General features: G+C 46.4%; 1 protein-coding gene across 3 annotated transcripts in view; it reads right to left on the bottom strand.

Moving 5' to 3' along the window:
- Positions 1-402: 402 nt before the first annotated feature.
- The window catches only part of LOC103179963 (BMP/retinoic acid-inducible neural-specific protein 3), a 48,096-nt gene continuing 29,366 nt past the window's right edge, over positions 403-19,132 (bottom strand). For all 3 annotated transcript variants that reach the window (XM_042335950.1, XM_042335949.1, XM_007895527.2), the window contains 6 exons: positions 15,957-16,147; positions 13,886-14,064; positions 6,957-7,062; positions 4,122-4,358; positions 2,732-2,954; positions 403-1,575 (listed from right to left, as the gene is read on the bottom strand). In XM_042335950.1, the coding sequence (XP_042191884.1) occupies positions 465-1,575; positions 2,732-2,954; positions 4,122-4,358; positions 6,957-7,062; positions 13,886-14,064; positions 15,957-16,147 (2,047 nt within the window). In that variant the 3' untranslated portion in view covers positions 403-464. The remainder of the gene's footprint in view (positions 1,576-2,731; positions 2,955-4,121; positions 4,359-6,956; positions 7,063-13,885; positions 14,065-15,956; positions 16,148-19,132) is intronic.

Genomic DNA, 19,132 nt, shown 5'->3' with positions numbered 1-19,132 from the left:
ACCCTCTCCCCCTCTCCTCCTCCCTCAGGAGCAAACGCGCTCTCTTTGTCTCTCCCACAAGCTTCTTGGAATGAATGCTGTGATCCTTGCCTGGACCTCAGCTGCCGGGGATAGGGTCGTGGTGGCGGAGGGGGGGGGGGTGGGGGGGGGGTAGGAAGGAGTTTGAAGAGGGAAAAAAGCTTTCAACCCATTCTCCCCTGTAAGAATCGCTGCCCTCCTCGACATTGGACATTACAAAATGAAAGCTCAATAGCGCCCGGAGTCAACGCTGGGTCAATGCACGATTAGACCGATGAAAGTGGGATTTTCACACAAAAAAAGTAAGACCGAACGATCCCTTTGCCCACCCCCCCCACCCCCACTTCCCTCCCTCCCCCCCTCCCTTTCCCTCCCTCCCCTCCCTCAATTCTCAACTCCTTGCTGAGAAGCCTGGCTGGTCCTCACGTTGTGCTGAGACTCTTGGGTTAGCTGCATAGTTTGGTGGTCTCGTACTCCACAGAGTTGATGAGCTTGGCGTTGAATGCCTGGAGGGAAGCCTGGATCCTGACCACCTCGCTGGCCGACAGCTTGAGCCGATGGCGGAGGAGGCAGGAGAAGAGGTCCAGGCGTTGGCCGCGGGGGGACAGCCTGTTGACTCGGTCGCGGATCTCCAACAGCTGGAGCAGTGCAGAGTCCTGGGATCCCTGTGTGTATGGATAGTCCAGCTGGAGGATGAGGTCTCGCACGGCATCGGCGTCAAAGTGCATGCTGTAGCCAAAGACCTGGGCATTGTTGATCTTCATGTAGCCCAGGTTCCTGGAGGGGTCGATGTACTCCAGGGGCTCGTAGTACATGCTCTCGTTGCCGCTCGACCTGATGCGGCTGCGCAGGTAGATGTGGACCGTCTCGAAGAAGCTCTTCCATTTGTTGCCCAGCATCAGGGTCCAGTTGTGACACTGCAAAGGGACGTCCAACTTAGTCCTCTCCCAGTCGGGGAAGCCGGCCTCGCTGACCGGCACGAACCAGCTCTCCGAGTGGCTGCCCCCGAAAGGGTTGACGTAGATGGCCAGCACGGGCTCCAAGGTGCTGTTGGTGGTCAGGCAGATCTGGATGGTGATGCCCAGTAGCATGTGGACAAAGTTGGCCTTGTACTTGTTGCTCTTGAGGGTGAGGAGCATTCTCTTTCTCCAGGACGGGTCGAACCAGCTGTTGAGCCGCATGTCGTTGCTGATGAAGATGGCGGGCACCACGATCCTGGTGTCCCTCTTCTGGAGCAGGTATTTGAGCTCCAGGTCCTGTAGGTCCTGCTCCGTCTCAAAGCCCAGGTACTGCTCGGTGCTGTCGGCCACCTCCGGCCTGCACAGCCCCTGACCCAGCGTGTAGCCCACGTTGCAGCCGCCGCAGCGGGTCCGGTTGTCGGTGGCACACGTGACGCAGGCGGGGCCCTCCCCCACCGCGCACGGCACGGGTTTCTGACACGTGGCCTGGTCATAAGGGCAGGTGCAGCTCCTCGTCTCCTCCGAGAAGACCCCGGCCAGACCGTTGTCCGTGCAGTACAAGACCGACTGCACCTGGTTCAGCCAGTAGGTTACAGACCTGCCATGAGGGAGGGAGAGATAGAGAGAGACAGAGAGAGAGAGTGGTAGCATTCTACAATAAAACCTGCCTACGTCTTATCTTTATGAATCGTATAATCGCCTACATTGTACGTGCACCCGAGTCCCATTCGATTCCCTATCAAATCCACTTAGGTTTCTTTACGGTACTCACATTAATCCCTTCCCAAACTGACAGACGTTAGAGCGCTCGCCTCGCAATCGAGAAACCCGGGTTCGATTTCCCGGCAGGGCGAAACCTTGGGCGAGTTACCTGACTCCACACTTCTGATAATAATCCCTCAATCACAACTGTTGATGGAGCACTGCTGTGAGCAATTGGCTGCCGTGTTTTGCCCATAAAATATACAGTCGATTTGCTTTACAGTTCATTCTGTGAAGGGCTCTGAGACGTCTAGAAGACGTGAAAAGCGCTAAATCAAATGCAAGGATAATTATTACTCCCGCGCTTACAGAGTACTTGAATCGCGGAAACTGATGTCCTGACCCGTCGTTGCATGCGCACTTACTGGCCGGCTGCATTGAATAGCGGGAAACATATAGTCTTAACCTATCACCGCATGCGGACTTACCGGCTGCATTGCATTACACATGCGCAGTGTTGATTATTGATTAGATCAGATTTTCTGTGACTTATACAGTTTGCCTGCAACTTGGACTTCGAGTCATTCACATTAAATGTTATCGCCTCAACTGATGCGACTTATGCGAGTTTTACTGCATTCGCAACAACACACAAACATAATGCCTCCCATCTCAGCCTTAAGCCCATTTTACTGAAAACTTTTAAGATGCAAATATTCTTCAGTCCAACCTTAAATTAACCTTAAATTTCTTCTTAAGAAGCACGGACGGATGAGGAAAATGAGCTCCCAAATTAATAATAAGCCTTGCATTTGATGCAGCGCCTTATCAAGTCTCGAAACTCTTCACAAAAGGAAACATTCCTGAGGTTTCACCCCGGCCAGAAATCAAACCCAATCCTATCTCTTGCGAGGCGAGCGTGCTAACCACTATGCTACGGGTGGACCATCATCACCCACCCCACTCCCATCATCATCCACCCTTCAACTCTACGTGACGTATTGGCACGATCATCACAATCCGTGGGTGAATATGGTGTACCTTTCTCCTACCTTTCTCTGGGAAGGACGAACTTTGGTTGCTTCTGGCATCGCTTACTTAGGCTGAAGAGCTTGCGGATGGTCTTCTGGGCTTTGCTGAAGAGAACCTTCAAGTTGGTCTCCAGCTGATTGTAGCGGTGCTGCAGACTAAAATCCATGGTCCACAGCTGCAGGATGGTGGATGTGTTCAAGAAATAGTCTTCCGGCAACCTCTTCAGGAAGACCTTGAACTCCTCTGCGTGACCCAGTGGGCCCGAATAGACAGTGCAAGGAGGAAGACACAGAATGTGAAAAGATGCATATATTATGCAAAGCCAATATAGGACGAGTGCACAAATGATGCACCATCTATAATGTCAAACTGTTTCACAATGCTGCATAAATTGCTGTGAAGGGCAGGGACTGTGTATTTTGTTGGCAAGTACAGCAGCTAATTTTCCACAAAGAGTGAGCGACCAATTGCTTTTGCTTTTCGAATCGTGCAGTGAGATTTTTAATGTCTACTTGAACAGGCAGACAAGACCTCGGTTTAATCCCTGTGCAATGCTGGGAAAGTGCCATCTTTTAGATGAATTGAGGTCTTGTCTGCCTGTTCAGGTGGGCTGTAAAGGTCATGTGACAGTATCTGGAAAAATACAAGAATTTTAAAGCTAAAGGAGAAACAATTTTCTTAAAAGTTATGAGAGAAAAACAACTGATGATTTAATGCACGACTTGGACTTGAAGAGAGAGAGAGAGAGCGCGAGAGAGAGACAAAGAAAGCGGGGAAGGGAGAAAGGAGAAGATAAGAAAGAGAGAGAAAGAGGAGAGAACTGGAGAAGGTGAACGAGAGAAAGAGAAAGAGGACAGAAAAAGAGACAGAGAGAAAGAGGAAAGTGTGAGAGTTGCATTGCTTGAGAAAGAGACAGAGACCATCTGTGTAGAGCTCTGAATTGTGACATTCTAAAATTACATTCTGAACACCTGGTAAATTTTGCTGTGTTATTTTTTTTCTCTCTTGCATATTATACTTAATACTTATTCTTTCTCTCTGACTTAATTTGGGCTCTGGACTGTTTATGTTAACATATGAATCTGTAGAATTAAAGAATAATAATTGCAAAATGTTGCTGCCTGAGAGATTATTGATATTTCGTCCATATAATGAAGAGTCTGGGAGCTGCGTGTCATGTTTATTATTGTGTGAGCCAGGCCGTTTGCGTTTACCGGCTGGTGGGTGGGTGAATAAGTGGGTGAGTAAGTAGGTGAGTGGGTAATTGAAGTGAGCGAGCAAGACAAAATGAGAGAAATTGAATGAATGGGAGAGAGAAATACAGACTGGGGATAAAACAGTGAAGAGAGCTTTGAGAGAGAAGCCAGGGACCTTGGAAGGTTTCGGCGCTGAAATGAACTCCGTCCTCACCTGATTCCTCAAACCCCTTGTTATAGCTGCTCCAGCTCTCCGTGATGCCCAACAGACTCTCCTCCATAGCTTGGATGTCCATGTAGGGGCAGTTGCACTCTGGAAACTGTTCAGTGCAGTGGCACCAGCAGTCGAAGTCCCTGCAGACGAAGCTCCCCTCGGAGTTACAGGCGATGTAGCTCAGAGCAGCCTGTACAAAGCGTTCCTGCAGGTACTCGGGCAGAATGATCTGCAGGCCTGCAAGAACAAGGTCAGAGACAGTTAATTATTTTAATTCATTTCATGGCTGTTTGTGGGACAATTGCTGTGTGCAATTATCCTTTCGCGTTTGCCTACAAATACACAGTCACTCCATTTCGCAGTAAACCTCTGAAGCACTTTGAGACATCTTTCAATGTGAAAAGGCTCTATACCAAATGCAAGGTTTATTATTATTAATATTATGATTACCCAGACCGCCACACATCTGGCTCGATTCTCACATTCCATTGCCAGACACATCACCTTGCAGCCAGCTCAGCTCAAGGGAGACACCACTTACTCGACCCTCCGACCACCCACTCACCCCCCCACCCCCAAACAGCGAATAACAGTTTTATTGTTTGAGTAACTTTTACACTGTAATCTTTGGCCAATGTCAAGTGTTTGTGTGTGAAAATATGCTCCAGGGACAGGTTAGCATAGATCGGATGGTAAATATTGATCCCAAATCATTCCTACTGCTTAGATGATGAAAGATTATTCTCACTGGTTGGTAAATTGGTAGCAAGAGGGGTCATAAGATCAGAAGCAACATGGAAAGGGATTAAGGCGCAGGTTAGAAAGATTCTTTTCACAATGAGCTTTGCTGGAACACGAAATATTCTGTCACAAGTGATTGTTGAGGCAAAGATCATACCAACGTTTTAAAATGAACTGGACAGACAATGACGATAATAATATTCCTTGCATTTGATATAACTCCTTATTCCATCAACGAAACGTCTCAAGGTGCTTCACAGGATTTACTGTAAAGTCGAGTGATTATGAATTTTGTGGGCGAGTGTGGCAGCCAATTTGTCCACAGCAATGTTCCACAAGCAACCATGGAATGAGTGACCATTTTTATTTTGGGGGATTGTTAGCCAGAACACCAGGAGAAACTCCCTTCCATTTTTGAATAGTGCCATGGGATCTTTAACATCTGCTAGAACTGCAACTGCCCCCAACCCCCAGCACTGCATCGGAATGTCATCTTAAACTGTGTGATTCCAACTCCCTGTTCAGGTGTAAGCACGTTGAATCACCTTCCCAACATGAATGGCACTATATAAAATGTAAACTGTCGTTGCAATTTAAAGAACTCAAAGTGACACAATTTGTTGAGAAAGGAGTTTCTCCCGGTTTCCTGGCCCACGATCCTCCAAGTAAATAGATCGATTGATCGATCGATCAATCAATCAATCACTTCATAGCTGTTTGTGGGACTTTGCTGTGTGCAAATTAGCTACTGCATTTGCCTACAAAATACAGTCACTTCACTTGCAAACAGTTACCTGCGAAGCATTTTGATACGTGTTGAAAAGCAATTATTATTTATTATTGTAACTATTATGGGTGGAGGAAAGCCTAGTTCCATCGAGATGAACTTACCTACTTGTGCAAGGAAACAGATATTTACTTCATCTTGTTGACTGGCTGAAACAGCACAATAATTTACAGTCCTCAGAGCCACTGCAAACTCTCAGAACAGAAAGGCATTAGGGACATGACGGACGGCACAGCGGGAAGTGGGGAGCGAATTTCACGCATGCTTAAAAGTGTATAATTGTCAGGCCTGCTGATTTATACGAGTCAGTGTCTGCACTCTGAGAGCATCTCATCCAAGGGGATTCAGTGACTTTGCCTTGTGATAATTGGTTCTTGTGCAGTCTAGCCAGGCTCTAAATCAGCCTTCTTACCGCACCACTCGCCCACCCACTCATTTCGCTTTTCCACTCGCTGGGCTGAGTAAAAATATGTCTTTTTTTTTGGTCAGACACATGCGGAAACCTGTCACCATACTTAAGAGCATCCAAATCAAAGAGAGTTCCATGCATCCCGCCTACCCATGGAAATTCCAGGGATAGATTGGTGGAATGGAATGTGCACTCTCTCCCTGGAGGGTCTCCTCCTGCTTATCTAATTCCAGAAAATATTAGGCGCAGGTTGGGAGTAACTGCTGGAGTCTAACCAGCTAAAACTGCATAGCTTGCCATCGATAGGACTGTCTGACAAGCTATCCCACTGCTTGTCCAGCGAGGATAGACCTACCCATTAGGGCTTTGGTTGCAGGGTTAACAGGAGCTGAGTGCGATGATTCACTGCACTCAGTGACTAGCCTGCCCTTCCAGATCCTGCCGATGAGCCAGGCTTCCTGCAGGACACAAATGGTCTCCTAAAATTTAGCATTTGCTGCTTTCGTTCTGAGCAACAGATTGTGGGAAATCAAAATCCCATTCTTGATGTATCTACCAGGCTTCTTTGACTACAAAAACACATTAGAGAGCAAGGGTTCTGTATTGGATATGATGCACTGGGAGTTTCAGCTGGCGAATGATAAATAATAATCCTTGAATTTGACATCGAGCCTTATCACGTTGTCGAGACATCTCAAAGCGCTTCATCAAATATATTGTAAAGTGGATTGACTATGTATTTTGCAGGCGAAACATGACAGCCAATTGCTCACAACAGTGTCCCTCAAACAGTCGCGTTTTTTTGAGGGATTATTAGCCCCCTGGATCCCCCAATTGACTAACAACCTATGTTTATCTAACAGGAACTAGGAACCAGCAGCTTTCACTCCAGACTTACCTTGGAAATGGATCTTGTTTTCGGGGCTTTGCACCAGAACCGAGCTGACTGAGTCCAAATTGTCGTAGTTACTGCATCCCAAGGGACCGGTCCTGGTTTCCGTTACCTGGGCGACGAGGGCGATAAACAAAAGTTTGTTAGTTGCCACATTATAACTTTTCCCTCATTTCTACTGTGCCTGAAAGTCTACGGAATTAGGTAAGTGGGGGTGGGGGGTGTCCCTTTGGGGGAGAAAATGTGCATTGCAAACACAGGAATTTCCACTTGTAAACGGTACTCAGAGAACTCTCGGTTTGGTCTGGATGTTCTTATGAACGTGACCTGGGTTTAACGTCTCATCTAAAGGACAGCACCTCGAACGATGCAACGTACCCTAACGTGCAATGGAGTGTCAGTTTCGAAGTGGGGCCTGAACCCACAATCTTCTGACTCAGATACAAGAGTGCTACCACTGCACCCAGGCTGACAATGCAGAGCACACGCATTTTTCAACGAAATGTCTGATCACTCTGCTGCATGCAAGGTGCATTGATCACAAACGTCCATCATTTATGACTTGTGGCTGTTAATTCCTCACAGCACTTTACTTTGCTCAGTCAATAGAGAGCGAAGCTCTTAAGATTGCCAAATGTCGTATTAATTCTTCGGAGCACAAGAAAACACTTGTCTTTTTATTTTTCTCTTTACCTTCCCACCATGATATATTACCCACTAATGTTTCATGCCTGCCACCTTCCCATCCATCCTCAAGAGAGTTACCAATCTTACAACCCATCAATCTGTTTGCCTGCGTTTCCCTGATGTTGGTGGTAAGGATTTCATCAACTTCCATCAGTCACTGTGACTGTATCGTGACTGAGTCTTGCAAGAACGGAAAAAAACAGTTCCATTTATCAGCGCTTAAGAGGTGCAAATTAATCCATGTTGCTTTTTTTTTCGTGGTGGGAGCGGGTGATTGGGAAGGAGGAGGAGGAGGAAGGTGCGTGCATGTGGGGGGGGTAGGGGTGGGGGGAGAAATTTTCAATTTTAATTGCTTGTACTATTTGTCAAGCAAATGTAATCATCGAGTGAGGATTTATCTCTCTGCATGACTGGTCGTATGTGTTGTTTGAAAAGAAATGAACTCCTAGCGTTTGTGCTTTGAGCGATCATTTGCAACGCTGTGGAGTCCAGCTGTCGCTCACTCAGCGCGACAAGTACTTTGAGGCATGACGGTTAGCTGACGCCTTGTTTCCTCGCAAGATCAGTTTGGTTAGAGAAGGCCCTTCGGTCCATAAAAACAATAACCCTTGAAGTTGATATAGCACCTTATCATGTCATTGAGACGTCTCAAAGCGCTTCACAGGATAGATTGCAAAGTGGAGTGAAGGTGGATTTTGTTGTCAAGACGCAGCAGCCACTTGCAAATAGCAGTGTCCCACAAACAGTCATGGATTGAGCGACTTTTTTTAAACAAAAAGGGATTATTGCTCCCAGAAAGTGATCTGCCAACCGACTAACAACCAGGTTCCTACTTATTGCCAGGTAAACAGAGTAAGGAAACTTGCTTATGGTTTTGCCCTGCTCAGAAATCAAACCCAGATCCTCTCGCTTGTGAGACGAGTGCGCTAACCGTTATGCTTCGAGACTCCACGAATCTCCATCTGATCTCATTCTTGCAAAATACTCACCCTTTCTTCCATTCATCCTCCCCAAATCATGGCATGGAAAGCAGCTTTGTAAATGAGTCTCAGTGTCCTGGCCTCAACCATATTTCTTGGCAACCTGTTCCAGTCATGATTCCCTCTCTGAGTAAAGAATAACTTCCGGGTGTCTGTCCTAAAAATGCCCTTTCTACAATGAAGATAACCCAAATTTACCCATCCTCTCAGCAAGACAAATACCTTTCGCTCCCCATGTTCACCTGGGTGAACTGCTTGATGTCCTCTTAAGTATGGAGCATCATTTCCAAAGAGGGGTGCCTCCAAACTGAGCACAGTGGTTGCAATGTGGTCTGACCAGCGTTCGGTGTAATTGCAGTTCTGTTGCTTTGCTTTTATATTCCAGACCTCCTGCGCTAAATCCCTGAATCTCATTAGCTTTTCTAATTGCTTTCTGCTCTCCAAATGAGCTTTTAATTGCTCATGTACCTCCACCCTTTGTATATTCACTGCGTGGTCTTTCTCTCTTTAGAATGTATTCCCGTCTGCTGCTCTACCTGTGCATAATCTCGCCCTCTGCTCTGGTCTCGGTAGTCCGGTTCCTGAGCCAGGAGGGACCACAGTATTCCAAGGCACTGCTGATGACAGCACAGCCAGTCTGGCTCATTGGCAGGACTTGGAAGAGCAGACCAGTCACTGAGGGCTCTTGCCAACCTGCGCCTAATACTTTACGGAACTAGTTATGCAGGGTGCAAATTTAAGAAATTCTTGGTTTGGTTTGGATACTCTTAAGTCTGGTGATGCGTTTCTGCATGTGTCAGACATCCATCTGGCTGACCAAAAAAAAAACACACGCTTCAATCAGATCACCTACCAGCCTACTGAAGTCAAGGGAATACAAGCCCATGAGGTTTACAGGGTCCCTCATCTTAGAGGGACGCAAGTGTCTGTAGGAGAGCGCTGGAATGCCTTGTGGACCAGTGCTGCTGTTCAGACCTGTCAATGGGCATTGATGTGTATCTATGCCAGCGCTGTGACTGCCACGGGACAATGCTCTTGCTCTGTGAGTGATGAATGACTTTCACAGCGATCCCTGTCTTTCATTGATTCATTGATTTGTCCGTTGCCTTCTCTGCGCAATGGAAGGGAAAACGGGGGCTTAATGAATCTCATTTTCTCGGCATGGCTTCTCGAGAGCGAGAGAGAAAAAAAAACATCAAGTTGGTCAATTTTAATTCAATTTGGCAGAGGGAATTCAAATCAAGTTATCAGTTGCTCACGGTACTCTAAAAGGGTGCATTCCGTAAAGCCATCGATAATAACTGTTCATTACGCTACTCCATCAGATGGCACAACAGCAGCCACCACCTGATAACTCGACACTGGCTTAACTTATCACTACCACTTAATTCATCATGCTGTCAATATCCCGACCGCATTTATTTACATACTTGCCACTCCTGATAATTCGTCACTGAGCCCCTTACCCTTGGAGCGACGAGTTATCAGGAGTTCTTGCACATTATGTCAGCGTTTACCTCACCTTGTTTGTTGAAAAGAAAGGGAAGAGTATTCAAACCAGATCGAGTTTTGCATGGGGACCCGAGAGTGTGCATTGGAGTAACTGCTGGAACCTAACCAGCTAAAAGCATGTAGAGGGAGTTAAGTGTCTTGGCCAACCTGCGCCTAATAATTTTCGGAATTAGGCACGCAGGATGTGTCCCTTCAAGGAAAGAGCGAGCATTCCTTTCCAACAATTTATCTCTGGAAGGTGGGTGCATGAAATTCTCAGTTTGGTTTGGATACTCTTAAGCACAGTGATGGATTTCTGCATGCGTCAGATACCTGGCTGACCCCCAAAAATCTACGCTGAACAATTTTTCTCTTGATGGTTTTACTATCTTCGAGGGGCTGGCATTCCCCGCATCGCACCCGACACCCTCCCCTCAAATTGCTCCAACCCGCAGCACCGTGTCTGACAGGCATATGAGGCAGTGAACGTCACCAATTCCATTTCAGGCTCCGTGGAGCCTCGAGTTCGAATTCTGCAAAGGTCTCTCCGTCCTGAAGGGATTCAATTATTCTGTGCAGCTATTAGTTTGCTCCCTGAGAGACAAGGTGCTGCATTCTCACAGAGGCTGACATGATGATGGAGCATGACAGCCCGATTCCATTGCCCATTTTAATCCTCCCCGCCAGTCCAATAATAATGCACAATAACAGCAAGGAATAACTCACTTTGTCTCCGATGGTTGTCACTGTGATTACCTTTTCAATGGGGAAAAAAAACTAGCCTGATCTCATGTCAAATAACCCTCACATTCAGTCTAGCATGATTAAAGTCAAACCTTTCCAGGCAATCGTGTTCAAGTGTAGTGACTGTGTGTCAGCCTGGCTCAGTGAAGCGCTTTGAGACATCCTCCTGACTTGAATTCCTCCTGACTTGAATGTACCGAATGCAAAGATTACTATTTATTTGTAGGCAAATGTGGCTGCCAATGTGCGCCCAGGATTCACCCACAAACAGTCGTGGTATAAACGACAGATCAGTTAGGATATCCGTCGCATCTTCTCTTTGACGTCCACTGTAACACGTAGACGGGATCTTGGCTTAACATCTCGTCAGAAGGTCATCACCTCTCTCCCTCTCCCCCCATCACTATCCATGTGCAATATTTAGTGGAGTCCTGTAGCATATTGATTAGAGCACTCGCCTTGCAAATGGAAGGACCTGGGTTTGATTGCTGGCTAGGGCAAAACCTTAGGAAAGTTTCCTTACTCCATATGCCTCTGTTTACTTAGCAGTAAGAAGGAAACTGGTTGTTTGTCGATTGGCGGATCGCTTTCCGGGGTAAAAAAATAATAATTTAGTCACCCAATCCACTGTTTATGGGTCACTGCTATGTAGCTGCTGCCCACAAAACATACAGTCAATTCACTTTACAGTATATTCTGTGAAGGGCTTTGAGACGACTCAACGGCATGATAAGGCGTTATATCAAAATACAAGGACTATTATGTAGCCACAATCAAGAGTCACTCTCAGGCGATACACCTAGAAAAGTGAGGGTGGTCTCGTGTTCCTTGTGGCTGGAAACGTGAAAAATTACCGGAGACTTTTCAGTCAGTAACACCAGCAGACTACAGCTGCAGACTGTACTCTGGTAGGAATCCAACTGGCCCATTTTGTCACATCATTACTAAGCAAAAGACAGTGAGAATTAACTAGGTCACCAGAAAATGGCCCAGAGAGAGTGTGTCCCTTGGGGGGGGGGCCGGGATCAGGTGCATCTGTTACAACCGCCCCCCCCCCCCACCTCACCCCTTGCAGCTTCAAAGCATGAGGAGCCAGTGCTGATTTCCATTCGTTGATATTTTCTTCCGTGAGCAAGCCTCGGTTTCTTAGTCAATGACCTGGCAAGGACACTGCAGACGATTTAACCCTTACTTAAGTGGTTAGAGCATTTGCCTGTTACTGGGATAATTGTGACGTGTTGTGAAATGCCACAAAATTTGAACCCATTGTTTAAGTTTTTGTGGAGTCCCAAAGCGTAGTGCATAAGAGCGCTCAACTCATATAAGCAAGAGACCCGGGTTTAATTTCCAGGTGGAACGAAACTGAGGGTAAGTTTCCTTACTCCACATGCCTCTGTTTACCTAGCAAGAACCCAGGTGTTAGTCGATGGTTGGATCGTTTTGCGCAGGTAATATTCCCTCCAAAAAAAAAATAATAAATTTGGTCACTCAGTCCATGACAACAACAACAACAAGATTCCATTTATAGAGCGCCTTTCACGTTGGGAGGACGTCCCAAGGCGCTGTACAGTTGGGTCAGGACCCGAGCAGGGGGGAAATGGTGAGGGGAGGGAAGGGAGGGAGCGAGGAGGGGGTAGAGAGTCGAGAGGGGAGCTGAAGGCACGGTCAAAGAGAAAGGTCTTGAGACCGGCCTTGAAGGAGGAAAGGGAGGAAGCAACAACAACAACAACAACAAGATTCCATTTATAAAGCGCCTTTCACGTCAGGAGGACGTCCCAAGGCGCTGCACAGTTGGGTCATGACCCGAGCAGGGGGGAAATGGTCAGGGGGAGGGAGGGAGCGAGGAGGGGGAAATGGTCAGGGTGAGGGGAGGGAAGGGAGGGAGCGAGGAGGGGAAGAGAGTCGAGAGGGGAGCTGAAGGCTCGGTCAAAGAGAAAGGTCTTCAGACCGGCCTTGAAGGAGGAAAGGGAGGAAGCGGCGAAGGCACTGGGGATGGAGTTCCAGAGCCTGGGGGCTGAGAGGCTGAAGGCCCGACCACCGATGGTAGGGCGGTTGGGGCGGGGGACGTGGAGCAGACCGGAGCCAGAGGAACGGAGGGTACGGGCAGGTAGGTAGGGGGATAGTAGGTCAGAGAGGTAAGAGGGAGCAAGGCCGTGAATGGCCTTGTAGGTGAGGATGAGGATCTTGAATTCGATCCTCTGGGGGATGGGGAGCCAGTGGAGGCGAGGGAGGGTGGGAGTGATGTGGTCCCGAAGCCTGGTGTGGGACAGTACACGAGCTGCAGAGTTCTGAATGACCTGCAGTGTGGAGGGAGGTGCCGGGAAGGCCGGCGAGGAGAGAGTTCACATAGTCCAGCCTTGAGGTGATAAAGGCGTGGACCAGAGTTTGTGGGGCACTGCTGTGCGCAATTGGCTGCCCTGTTTTTGCCACAAAACATAACAGTCAATCCACATTACAATATATTCTGTGAAGCCCTTTGATATGTCTCAACAATGTGATAAGGCACTATACCAAACAAAAGGATTATTATTATTCTTATTATTATACGAGACTCTGTGATACTTGACAGTTTACCCCTCCTTTTAAAATCCACCTTAAGATCGGTAATTTTACAGATATTTACGTTTCACCCACAAAAATATAGTCAATCCACTTTACAATATATCTTGCGAAGCGCTTTAAGATGACGTGATAAGGTGCTATATCAAATGCAAGGATTATTATTATTATTTTAACCACAAAGTGAGTGACCAATTCTATTTGTTGGCCAGGACACCAGGAGAAACTCCCCTCTATTTTCAAATAGAGCCACGGGATCTTTAACATCCACCTGAACAGGCAGACGGGAACCTGGCTAACATCTCATCCAAAGAATGGCACCTCTGTCAATGCAGCACACCCCCAGCATTGCATTGGAGCATCAGCTTAAACAGTGAGCTCAAAGTCCAGGTGAGTGGAGGAGAGCAGTGTGTGTGTGTGCGTGTGGGGGGGGGGGGGGGGTTGGGGAGGGTGAATTTTGGAAGGTATAATTACCTTGATAGCCGAGGATGCAATTTGTATCTCGTGCAGCCGGCGCAGTGTGCTCTCTCGATCGATGAAATAAGAGGCAGCCAGCTGGTGAAGCGAATCCAAGCCCACAGTCGAACCGTTGATGAGCTCTGACTTCTTGTTTAGCTTTCGCTTGTCCACAAAAATAGTCAGTGATTCTTCCCCTGCGCAAAAACACAAAGTGACGGGATCGGTGCTCAGCGGGTTTGTAAGATCGGAGAGGCTGAGCAGCTATGTTCATTGTTTGATTGAAATAGGAACATAGGAACAGGAGTAGGCCATTCAGCCCCTCGAGCCTGTTCTGCCATTCTATGAAATCATGGCTGATCTGTACCTGAACTCCATGCTCGACATCCCTGATACCCTTACCTCACATAAATCTCCGTCTTAAAAATTTGAGTGGATTCAGCATCCACAGCCTTTTGGGGGAGAGAGTTCCAGATTTCCACTACCCTTTGCGTGAAAAAATGCTTCCTGATTTCACTCCTAAATGGTCTGGCTCTAATTTTAAGATTTTTGACCCCTTGCTTTCGATTCCCCACCTTGCATATTGGTTCTCCCAGGTGCAGTTAGGTAAATAGAGTCTCCAGTCATGGGGGTATTGTTTATGTGAGTGGTGCTGAGCCAGAAGTAAATACTAATAAACTGATGCACTAATGTGAGTTTAACTCGCAGTGTTCCTCGAATAACACCAACACTGTCACCTGGGCTTATGACTAAATCTCCACAAACATCAATTCCGATCTGAAACCAAGGAATAAGTAACAGTCAATAATAGCAGAGACAGGAGCGAGCGCCAAGTGCAGGATTGTATGACCTACAGACCACTCAAGTCATAGCTAAAGATACCCTCAGCTACAGAATGTGCTGCAAAGGAGATTGAGTTTCCCAACGTAATATACTTTATGGTCGGAGCGTACACTTGTTAACGTAATAAGTTACAGGTAGAGTTTATTGCCTAGTGAGATATATTGCACAGCATGAAGGTAGATTTCCCAGCGGGATAAGGTATAGAGCAGGAAAATTGATTTCACAGTACAATACACTAAATAACAAAAGATGTATATCCATATGTGATATACAAGAATTTACATGTAAACTTACCATGTGCTACTGGTCCAGTACTGGGAGATATCTAACCTTCAGTAATGCACTGAAGTAGTATTTCACAATGCAGTAACTGAGGACTAGGGTCAAGCTATGGCTTTTTAGATAATAATAATATAATAATTCTTGCATTTGAGGGATTTTTTTTGAGGGATTATTGACAACTGTTAGCGATCTGCCAATTGACTAACAACTGGGTTCCTAGTTATTCCTAGGTAAACAGAGGTACGTGGAATAAGGAAACTTGCCTTAGGTTATGCCCCGCCTGGGAATCAAACCCGGGTCCTCTCGATTGTGAGGCCAGCGAGCTAACCACTATGCTACCACTGGGACTCCAGTTGAGATTGAGTGACCAGACAGCCTCATTGACTAATGGATCACTGCATTGCAAGGGGAAACATTGGAGTAATAAACCATGGAGGAGGGGATATTTACTGGAGTGATCAACCACAGAGCAGGGATATATTTACTGGAGTAATAAAGCACAGAGGAGGAGGAATATTTACTGGAGTAATAACCTGTATTAAAGTGCTCCAGAGGATGATGATAATAATAATCCTTGCATTTGATATAGGGCTTTTCACATCTTCTCGACGTCTCAAAGTGCATCACAGAATAGACTGTGAAGTGAATTGACTGTATATTTGTGGTCGAAACGCAGTAGCCAATTGCCCACAGCAGAGTCCCAAGAACAGTCGTGGATTGAAAATGACCAATTTATTATTGTTTTGTTTTGGAGGGATTATTATTAGGCGTGTGGAGTAAGGAAACTTGCCCAAGGTTTCGCCCTGCCTGGAATTGAACCCAGGTGTCTCACTTGGAAGGCGAGTGCTCCAACCACTGAGCTACAGGACTCCACAATGTGCTAATAAAGTGTAAAATAGGAAGGGAACTTTCCAAACCACGGAAATAAAAGTACGATAAACTAATGCTCCGGTGCGTAAGTTACCTCCCAGCGTTCCGGTCAGTAAGAAATGCGTGCCATATTTCTTGATCAGGTTCTCTGTGATCTGCTGCAGACTTGGTCTCCGTCCCAGGGAACGGATATTTCTGATGAAATCTGGAGCTAGAGACAAACCCGAATCCATAAAGTCTCTCCTCTCCACTGCTAGGTTCGTCACCTTCCATCGTCCAAACTCTCTGACAACAAAAGAACATTGCGAGCGTGAAAAGAAAGCAACCGGGTGTCTGACACATGTGAAAGAGTCTCTAAACCAAACTAAGTTTAAGAGTCTCTAAACCAAACTAAGAATTCCATGCATCCCACCTCCACATGGAAATTCCAGAGATAGTGTCTTGGAATGAGATGCACACTCCCTGCCTGGAGAGACGCAATCTGCTTACCTAGTTCCACAGCATTAGCTGTGGGCTGGCAAGAGCCCAGTGTGTGCGTTGGGGTACTGCTGGAGTAAAATAACCAGTTAAAACAACATAGCTTGCCATTGATATCGCTGCTTGTCCAGCTAGGACCACCCTACCCGTTACGATTTTGGCTTGCAGGGTTAACAGGAGCTGAGTGGGAGGATTCCCTGCCCCCAGTGACTGTTCTACCCGTCCAAGTCCTGCTGATGAGTCAAGCTGGCTTTGGGGAGGAATAGAAACTGACATAACCGGTAGAAAGGTTCTGTTACAGTTAAGCTGTGGTTGAAATCCATGGAACAAAGCACTTAGAGGCACCTAATGATCACGGTGTGCAACTCAGTGCATTATTATCATCCCATTTGCAGTTTGAATAAGAATACAAAATAAGAATCTTATGACACTGAAATGTCTCAAAGTGCTTCAGAGTAATTACTGTTAAGTGCAGCGGCTGTGTATTTTGTAGGTAAACCTGACAGCCAATTTGTGCACAGCAATGTACCACAAATAGCTGTGAAGTGAATAACATTTTAACTAAAGGATTGTTGGCTAAGGATGTCAGGAGAGACTCCTTTCTCTTTTCCAATAGGATTACTTAACCACTGCCCGCCCGCCCAGACAGAGGCACTCAGACAGACAGATGGGACCACAGTTTAATGTCCTAACTGAATGATGGCCCTCTGACAATGCAGTGTTCCCCCAACACTCCACTAGTAGCTCAAAGTGAACCCACAACCTTCTGACCCATAAGCGAGAGTGCTACCGACCAAGCCAGGCTGACACATCTCCAGCAGCAGAAGTGGGATCCCTATACTCCTTTCGCTCTCGACTAGGCTCCTGCTGGACTGAGTCCAACCTTCAATGGAGCAGCATCTGTTATTGAGCAATCGCGGCGTAGCAATGAAGTATAAATGATAAACTCTGGCACAGACTAGTCTCCTCCTCTGGCCTGGATGTTCACCTGCTTCCAATTCTGGTGTGTGATTTGAGGTAGGGGAGGGGGCAGATGTTTGAGTCTATTTCCCCAGAGGGTTTCTCAGACATTATCTTTATGTTGCGCTGAGTTTTAATATGCAGCAGTGTAGCCGAATTCCAATGCAGTTCTAATAAAATTATTAATGATAATAATTCTTGCATTTGATACAGCGCCTTATCATATCGTTCAGACGTCCCAAAGTGCTTCACAGAATATATTGTAATTCAGATTATATTGTAATTTCAAGTTCTCCGGGATCCAATCCTGGAGAAGGGCGCTGTATAAATGCAAGTTGTTGTTTCTGTAAAGTGAATTGACTGTATATTTTGTGGGCAAAACGTGGCAGCCAATTTGCACACAGCAGTGTCCCACAAACAGTTATGGATTGAGTGGCCAAATTTATTTATTTTGAAGGGATTATTACCCCCAGAAAGCGACTCCCCTTCAATCAACTAACAACTAGATTCCTACTTACTGCTAGGTAAACAGAGGGGTGTGGAGTAAAGCCTAAGGTTTCGCTCTGCCCAGGAATCAAATCCGGGTCCTCTCATTTCCGAGGCGAGTGCTCTAACCGATACAACTACACGACTACGTAAATGAAATGTAAAACAATGAGAAGATCAAGTATCAGCTGAGAGGCGGCCGAGACACAGACCGGGTTTCCAACAGTGCCACCAGAGCACGCCATTCAAAATGGTCTAATTAGCATTCACACTCGCTCCAGCTGCACCGATACCAAGCCACAAAGGAATGCAGTTAACTCCAGTTTTCACCTCTTCATCCAATTAATTTTACCTAATTTGTTGCTGAATTAATTTTTTGAACAGATTAAAAATAAACCCATTCAGAGGGCCTAGGGGACTTGACTGTCTCACACACAGCTCAAGGTGCAGTTAACTAGTGATTTTGACCTTCCCCCCCACCCCTTCCAATTGTCTGTGCATGCACTCGGGTCACCACACTTCTTCTAACCTGTTCAGTCATCCCAAGGACTGAGGAATTGTCAGACTCTGGTTTGTAAGGACCCAGGGAATCAAGCTTGAGAAACGGCTTGAATGAGCTAAACAAAATATACAGTATAAATACGACAAGCACGTTTGAGGACAAATATTAAAATAATCCTTGCCTTATATCTGGAGGATGTCTCAAAGCGCTTTGCAGGACATAAAGTGAAGTGTAGTGACCATGCATTTCATAGGTTGCTCAATTTGCCACAAACAGAATGTGGTAAGTGACCAATTGTATATTGAGGATTATTGGCCAGGACACCAGGAGAAACCGAGTTGTGCAGGTAAGTAAAGCGTGCACTCCACATCAAACCCTGAGATCTCTGCTCCAGCTCAAGAGCATCAGAGGCAATTAAACCCTATTGATTCTATCATCCTTTGCATTGGTTTGGATCACATGAAAGTTCCCCCCCTGCACAGGCCTTTCCCCAACCTGCATCTTAGACGCTCAATGTGAACACCATTCTCCACCAGCCCATATGTGCCCTACTCACCAGCTGGGGCTTGAACTTCTGCCTGGGTCTAACTTTGCCCTATTTCTCTATTTGAGCAGGTGACAAGTTCTTAAATTCAGTCTTAATTTTGGAGCTGGTTTTCTGTGGTCCTTAAAAAAACATCCTACAGGAAAATGGTTTCACAATGAAGATGGTCATTTTTAGAATGTGGCAAATTTTGCGAGTTCTCAAATATCAAGAAACTAGGGCATGCTTAGACTCAAGTGGGATTCCTTCCCCAGGGCTCCGTTGCCTCCCTGTTCCCCAGCGGATTGAATTTGTTACAGGA

Source organism: Callorhinchus milii, unplaced genomic scaffold (assembly GCF_018977255.1).
Source record: "Callorhinchus milii isolate IMCB2004 unplaced genomic scaffold, IMCB_Cmil_1.0 Scaffold5, whole genome shotgun sequence".
Taxonomy (NCBI): Eukaryota; Metazoa; Chordata; class Chondrichthyes; order Chimaeriformes; family Callorhinchidae; genus Callorhinchus; species Callorhinchus milii.
The sequence above is the reverse complement of the archived record's forward strand: the minus strand, read 5'-3'. Positions and strand labels throughout refer to the sequence as shown.